The 8,157-nt window shown below is 43.4% G+C and overlaps 1 protein-coding gene across 1 annotated transcript; it reads left to right on the forward strand.

Moving 5' to 3' along the window:
* Positions 1-4,195: 4,195 nt before the first annotated feature.
* On the forward strand, positions 4,196-4,881 carry KCNE2 (potassium voltage-gated channel subfamily E regulatory subunit 2). Its single transcript, NM_001194963.1, has one exon. The coding sequence runs from the start codon at positions 4,196-4,198 to the stop codon at positions 4,565-4,567; it is 372 nt and encodes a 123-aa protein (NP_001181892.1). The 3' UTR covers positions 4,568-4,881.
* The last annotated feature ends 3,276 nt before the right edge of the window (positions 4,882-8,157 follow it).

An 8,157-nucleotide genomic window follows, 5' to 3' on the forward strand; every position in this document is an offset into this window, starting at 1 on the left:
CAATAGATCCCTGCCCCCCAGCAGCTCAAGCTCTCATGTAATTATGATTGAAGTTACTTAAGCTCTCTGAACATCAATTTTCCTGTCTGTAAAGTGGAGGCAATAATCCCAGTGTCATAGAGTGGTTCTGAGTATGACATGAATGAACACACAATGCATGGGTCATTGAAAATGAGCAAACAGACGAACATGGCAGTTTGCAGAAGTAGCACAGACAGGGGTCTCCAACTCAGAGGTCCAGGGAAAAGCTTGTGGATGAGGTGACCACAGACGGGGGTTTCTAAACTATAAGAGCTTTCTGCCATTTTTGTGAGTCTGGAGATACTCAGCTCCTTTGTCCTATAGAGATTGTATTTCTTGGGACTGCTGGGTGACCCAATGGTTGAGCGTCTGCCTTCGGCTCAGGGTGTGATCCCCGGGGTCCTGAGATCAAATTCCTCATCGGACTCCCTGCGGGAAGCCTGCTTCTCCCCCTGCCTCCCTGCCTATATTTCTGCCTCTCTTTGTGTGTCTCTCATGAATAAATAAATAAAATCTTTCAAAAAACAATAAGCTGCTTTTAAAAAAAGAAATATTTCTTTCTTCCTCTGCAGGGTGACACAGGAACATCAGAAGAACAAGATTGCTTCAATGCCCTCTCTTCTCTCCTTTGGGCTCCATCTCCCCTCTCCCCCCTCAATACTTGCTTAAAATTGCCCCATTCCCATTTTAGCTGTGCAGTCTTGAAGCTTCCCTTGAGGCACCCTGTCCCTAATGGTCTCACCAGGCATCGAAACATAGCTCTCCTATTCTCCTATGTCCCCATTCTCTCAGAATCCTGAAGAAAAAAAAAAAAAAAAAAAAACAGACTAACGATTGAACACTCTTGTAAGTCAGGCGCTGGCCTAGATTTTTCACAGGTGGTGCCATTGCTTTGATGAAAACCTTCAAAGAATGGTGTTGGCAGTGAGCGTGCCCTATCCTACTGCACTTCCCATTGAAGATGGGACCTTTACTTCCTCTGCTCAGAGGCATCCCTGGTGGAATTCCAAGCACAGTGACACAGCCCACAAAGGAGATATGTGGGAGGAGGGTGGACAGAGGAGTTCAAAGCATTTAGGAGCTTGCAGTGGTATCACCTCTCTGGGGGAGACTCAGATGCAAGGCAGGGCCTCGTGTTGCCCAGTACATACTGGAGTAGTAGTAAAAAAAAAAAAAGAAAAGTGCTGTCTGGTATGCAAAAATAACTAGAATAGTTCCAATCTTGAGAGCACCTTAGAAAAAAAACTCTGTAATTCTCTGCCCAGAAGGGGATCCCCCCTTCCCCTTGCTAGTTCTCTGCTGCCCTAATTTTCCTCAGCATCCTCCCCCAGACCAAATTTCCCACACCACTCACTCCTGTGACTTCTCTACCCCCTCACCAGCCCTTAGTTTTATACACTTAGCTCTTCGGCTTCGTTTTTTTTTTTTTTTTTTTTTTTTTTCTCATCTCTATGCTCTGTGCAGTTTTCCATTTGGCTTCACAAAAGGAAATAGAATTCTCTCTAGAGGGTGCAGAAGGGGGAAGGTACAAGTTGGCAAAATCACAATTTTCTTCATTGGATGAAGACGTGGAGGAGGGTTGGCAGAAATAGAGGGTGACAACTATCATAGGTGAAGGAACCATATCTGTAAGACTAGCCCTGACATAGCACACAGGGGTGGGTGTTGTCTTTTAATTGATAAAACAAGTGTGACCTCCCCACAAATGAGCAGATCTTGTCTCTGGAAGAGTTAAGGAGCCAGTGGTCATGTCTTGCATAGAATCAAAGCCAGCTTAGCTAAACTTTTTCATATACGCTTCATATACTCTTCGCCTTATATTATTTTTAGGGGGAAGAAAGTATGTCTCTGTTACATTGCTTGGAAAATGTGCTTGGCATGTACTTCGGGGCAATCTTATTTATTTGTCAAGTTTCTTTTCAAGTTGCTCTAGGCTTTGTGTGGATGGGAGAGTGAGGGGAAGTCCTGAGAGCTCTTTTTTTTTAATATGGATTTAAAAAAAATTTTTTTTTGTTTATGATAGTCACACACAGAGAGAGAGAGAGAGGCAGGCTCCATGCACCAGGAGCCCAACGTGGGATTCGATCCCGAGTCTCCAGGATCACGCCCTGGGCCAAAGGCAGGCGCCAAACCGCTGCGCCACCCAGGGATCCCTGAGAGCTCTTTGAATAGTAGGACTTAAACCATCAGATTGAAAAATTCTGTTACCTTAGTTATAGTAATTCTCAATGAATGAAATGTTGGGAAGGTGTCAGAGAAAGGCCTGGACGTGTACTTGTGCCCCTTCCACAGGTGAGGAGATTGAAACATCTCTCCTAATAGGAAATGAAAGATATGTTAAAGAGAAGGGACATTGTTTTCCAAGTGCATTAGGCAAACTCCCTGTCGGGTTGTTTGGGCTTTTATTGACTGGGTGGACCTGTAGGTCCTGGCTAATCACAGGTACACTTCCTGTCTGCATTCCTTCCAGTCTGTTCACACCTGTTTGCTCCATCTATGCACCATGTTCAGCTTCATTCTCTGAGCTCCCTTATCACTTTGTTCAGACCTCTTACAACTCTTTGTACTTCTCATTGCCATTTGCTTGCAGTTCTCCTGTTACACTGAGCTTCCCCAGACAGAAATCTCATATTCATCATCTCTGCATTTCCAATGCCTTGCCTATGCCCGGCACATCCATTTATTCATTAAACATCCACTATGCGCCTTTGATGTATCAGGCTCTATGCCAACATTTGCTGTACCAAGATAGGCAAAGGTGATATGAATTCTGTCCTTGAGGAGATGACAGCTGAGTAGGAGAGATGACACCAAAAGCCAATAATCATGCGCGCGCGCGCACACACACACACACACCAGCAATATACACACATCATGAATGCATATTGTGACAACAGCTTTGAAGAAAAAAAAAAATAAGATGCTATCGGAGAAAAGTGGTGGTGGCAGGGGGTGAGGGGCAGAACTGATTTAGAGCAGGGCCAGGGAGTTTTCTCAGAAGGGACAGTTAAGCTGGGACCAAAAAGATAAAGGGGGTAGAAGAGGAAACAGAAAGGAAAAATTATTCCAGGGTGAGGAAAGAGAATGTGTAAATGTCCTGAGGCAGAACGTTTACTGACTTGGAGGAAGGAAGGCCAGTAGGACCAGTTGTCATGGGGATAGAGTAGTTGGATTGAGAAGGTGGTCAGGGGTGAGTTCAGGCCAAGCCAGGTGAATCCTATGAAGAAACTAGGATTTTATTTTAAGTACTACAGGAAGGTACTGAATCGTTTCAAAAGCAAGGGGATATGATTCAATTTCCTTCTTAAAAAGAGCACAGTGACAGCTGTGGAGGGCACTGAGGGACACATATGCCCCTAGGAGACGGTTTTGGGGAGGCTGCATTGCACTGTGTTGTGTCATTGAGGTGAGAGATGTTGGTGGCCAGGCAGTGCCAGCGAGGAGGGAGAGGAGAGTTGGATTTGAGGAATATGAATGGTCTCTCGGGTTGTTTCATTGTGCCACTTGCCTAAGACACTTCTTTCAAAAGTAGGCGTACATACTCCTCTCTTTGGGAGTCCTGGAAAAAGCACTGTGTAGACAAAGGAGATGGAACAGACAGCAAAATCCGTCAGTGCCCCTTGCAATCCTCTGCCTCAAAATTCTCCGAAAACGCGGGTCAGGCATGAGTCACCTCTTCATTCCCCTGATGCCTGCCCAATGCCTGTGATGAACAAGGCATTATGCTAGCCACTGTGAGGTGACCCATCTGTTTAAAAATAAAGTAGTGCAAAGTGATTGATGAAAATTTGGAACATGAGGAAAGTATAAAGAAGGAAAAAATTTTCGTTAGGTATACCACCATCAACATTTTGAACTATTTCTTGTCTTTTTCCCATCGTCATTTGCATGTTTATGTTTATTCACATATGGAAATGGGGATACTATATTTAACTTTATGTCCTCTGTCAAATTTTTTATTGTCAGGTATCCTGCACGCAAAAGATGCATGTGCAAAGCTTAAAGAATAAAAAAAAATATGCACTCAATCAATCACCAGCTATGTAAAGAATAAATTATATTATCTCCCCTCTGCATTCCCCTCTCTTTATCCCTTCAAGTAGCCAAAGGCAGAAAGAATCGGCGTTCTTAATCTTGTTCTATTTTACTATTCAAATTGCAGCAGGAGGGAGATATGCCTACTTTAGCCAATCTGACACAGACCCTGGAAGATGTCTTCAAAAAGATTTTTATTACTTATATGGACAATTGGCGCAGGAACACGACAGCTGAGCAAGAGGCCCTGCAAACCAAACTTGATGCTGAGAACTTCTACTATGTCATCTTGTACCTCATGGTGATGATCGGAATGTTCTCTTTCATCATTGTAGCCATCCTGGTGAGCACGGTGAAATCCAAGCGACGAGAGCACTCCAATGACCCCTACCACCAGTACATCGTAGAAGATTGGCAAGAGAAGTACAAGAGTCAAATCTTGAATCTAGAAGAATCAAAGACCACCATCCACGAGAACATGGGTGCAGCAGGGTTCAAAATGTGTCCTTGATAAGTGGGAAAGGCATAAGGCTAACGTCTGATATCCGGATATGAAGACATGGCCCTGCCATGGAGAAAATCCAAGCTGTCATTGCTTAGAAGACACTAAGTTCCTTGCTTTCCGTTGAGAATTTTCATGGAGATCATGTGGCTGCTCCATTAACACTGATGACATTTTAATCTCAGTGATTTATACTTGCTCATCAGAGCCATGTTTTATGCTGAAGACTTCTCTTACTTTCTGGGCAATACAAATGTCATCTGAATCGATGTCAGATTTGACAAATTTTGTCAAGTTAGTGAAAATAAAGTCAAATTTGAAGTAAATTGCCTGTATCCTGGCAGTGGGGATAGAGGGGTGGCTAATAAATCACTGAACCTTCTCGCTAATGAAACATTATTTCCTATGTGACAAATTAACTTTACAAATAACCCAGGGTAATAGTTCACTTAAAGAAGTAGCATCTTTAAGAACTACCCAGTACAACAGAAGCATATTTTTAAATTAACATTTAAAGTTTTCCAGAAAACTTAGAAGTTCTTGTTATTATAGAAAAAAATAAGGAAAGGTTGTAACATTGCTTTATAAATAGCATTCTTTCAATCTCATTTATCTTCTTCCATTTATAATTATTTATTATTTATTTATATTATTTATATATAATAATTATTTATTCTTACTTCTGTTTCAAGAGACTGATGGTACAGAAAGTATCTGAATTGCTGATGTTGTGGCATCAGCAAGGCTAGCAAACTAGCTAGACAGTTAGGGACGCCTAGATGGCTCAGTGGTTGAGTGTCTGCCTTCGGCTCAGGTTGTGATTCTGTAGTACCGGGATCAAGTCCCACATTAGGCTTCCTGCATGGAGCCTGCTTCTCCCACTGCCTATGTCTCTGCTTCTCTCTCTGTGTGTATCTCTCATGAATAAATAAATATCTTTTTTTTTTAAAGAAAAGGTAGACAGTTGATGATACCTAGATTTTGTATTATAGATGCCAGCTCACAGATTAGGTGACTTCATCTGTTAATTAAACCAAGCAATATTTAACACCTATCTACTGGGGCCACTAGAATAGACCCCAGGAGGTGAACAAGACTCTGAGCTGGAGCAGTCTACTCATTAGAGAGAGTCAGGTACGTAAACATCACGATGATAGGAAATGACAGGTTATAAAAGAAACACTGTGGGCAGAGCTAGAACAGGGACAGGAGAGCAGGCCTAACTTAGTGAAAGTCTACTCTCTGAGTAGCTGAGAGTAGGAAGTCAGAGCCAAGACCCATGTATGGGGCCATTGCTTTGGGCCTCCCAGCTTACCTTTCTTCTCCACCATCTCCCCATCAGCCGGGGCACAGCAATTGCGTGTAGAGCCTCAAGTCTCAGGGTACTAAGACAAAATTCAAAAAAGAAGCCCTTCTTCAAGGCATGCTTGCTTGTAGGATGTCTTCCATTGATTACAAGGATTACATCTCCAGAGTGGGGTAGCTACAACATATGGGTTTCTTGGTAACAGATGCGCAATTATGCTAACATGAGCATTATGTACAGGGTTATGGAAAGCCACTTACATTCCCAGAGCAGATGTGGCAAGAGTGGCCTCCTTCTTCAGATCAGAAACCCAGAAATGCTATTGCACACAGAGCATTCATCCCAGTGTGCCCAGAGGGGCCACTTCAGCTACAAAATCCTGGCCTTGGGTCTGGACCCAGACAAAGATCCAAGGTTTCCACCAGGTGACCAAGATTATCTTCTTCACTAAGCTCTGGTCAGGCTCTTCTGAGCTCTCAAGTGGGCCTCAACTTTGGCCTATAGACACTTGGTGTAAGTGATTTTGTCCCTCTCTCCACAGTAGGAGATTTGAACAAACACTAGAATAGCTTCTAACAGCTCAAGGCCTCATCACTAAGAGGACCCCAGCTCCCTTTGGAATGCCTGCCTGAGAAAGTTCAACAAGCTGCCAGAAAAATTTACTGTTGGTTCCAGCCAAAACCTGGAGATAAACAGATCAGCTCCCTGAATCCCCTCTGAGAACAGTTACTTTAGAAAACTTGGAATTATAAATCTTTTCTCTCCCTCTTTTAGATATAAATCTTTTTATATCAAGACCCAGAACTGTCTTGTCCCTGAAATGCCAGCATTCACAAAGGTAACTCTCTCGACCCAATTGCCCTAACCTACCCCACTGTCTTTCAGATAAGTGCCTATTAACAAAACCAGATCAGACTGACTAATCCCCCGGTTTTTGTAAATGTCCACTTTCCTGATTCTGCTCAACTGACCTCGCTCCCTCATTCTCCTTTAAAATGCCCAGTTACCGCTGCATAAACCAAAGTTGACTTTAGTTCACACTGGACCCTCTTCTCTCCTGCAGAAGTTACTGAATAAAGTCTATCCTTAAGGCTTTCACTAGTTTCTGGCTTTATCTTTGACATAGGAAATCAAATGGAGGGAAAGAAATTTAGATTCTTCTAAGAAAGTCTATTTTATTATCATCACTGAAAGTGTAGTGGTAAAGTAGATGGTTATTAGCCAACTTTACTTTTAGGGGATGGGAGAAATGGTGAATCCTTAGATGCATGTTGGGTATACTGTAGTTGAAACCCCATGCCCCCCGTCTGCCACTTTCAGCATCAATTCCCCAAATTCCAGGCTGGCTATTTTCAACTCAGCAACTAAGATGCCAATTCAAACAACTTGCTGGGTTCCCCACCTTGCCCCAACCCCCTTTGCTTTTAGAGCTCGGTTTGCTTGGATGACTGGCTCCACATGACCTGAATCCCACCTCCTTCTTACAGCAGAGTTCAGAAGAGGTTGGAAAAGGAGCTCATGGTACTTGCTGCCCTGATACGAGTCTACATATAGGAGTCTACATCCAGACTACTGAGCGTCAGCTTCCAGCTGTGGCACTGGTTGGCTTTAAAATCCTGGGCATATAATGTTTGTCCTTCTCCAATTGACTTATTTCACTCAGCATAATACCCTCCAGTTCCAGCCACATCGAAGCAAATGGTGGGTATTTGTCATTTCTAATATATGGTCTCATTCATTTGGGGAATATAAAAAATAGTGAAAGGCAATAAAGGGGAAAGGAGAAAAAATGAGTGGGAACTATCAGAGAGGGAGACAGAACATGAGAGACTCCTAACTCTGGGAAAGGAACTAGGGGTGGTAGAAAGGGAGGTGGGCGGGGGGTGGGGGTGACTGGGTGAGGGGCACTGAAGGGGGCACTTGATGGGATGAGCACTGGGTGTTACTCTATATGTTGGCAAATTGAACACCAATAAAAAATAATAATAAAAAAAAAAAAGATCCTGGGCAGAGGGCAGCCCGAGTGGCTCAGCGGTTTAGCGCTACCTTCAGCCCAGGGCGTGATCCTGGAGACCCAGGATTGAGTCTCACATAGGGCTCCCTGCATGGAGCCTGCTTCTCCCTCTGCCTGTGTCTCTGCCTCTGACTCTCTCTCTCTTTGTCTCATGAATAAATAAATAAAATGTAAAAACAACCCTGAGCAAATCCCTTTAATCTCTTAGTGCCTCCACTTCCTCACCTGCGAGTTGGCTATTTTACCTCCTCTATGGTCTTCTTGTGAGACTTCAGTGGG

Source organism: Canis lupus, chromosome 31 (assembly GCF_011100685.1).
Source record: "Canis lupus familiaris isolate Mischka breed German Shepherd chromosome 31, alternate assembly UU_Cfam_GSD_1.0, whole genome shotgun sequence".
NCBI lineage: Eukaryota > Metazoa > Chordata > Mammalia > Carnivora > Canidae > Canis > Canis lupus.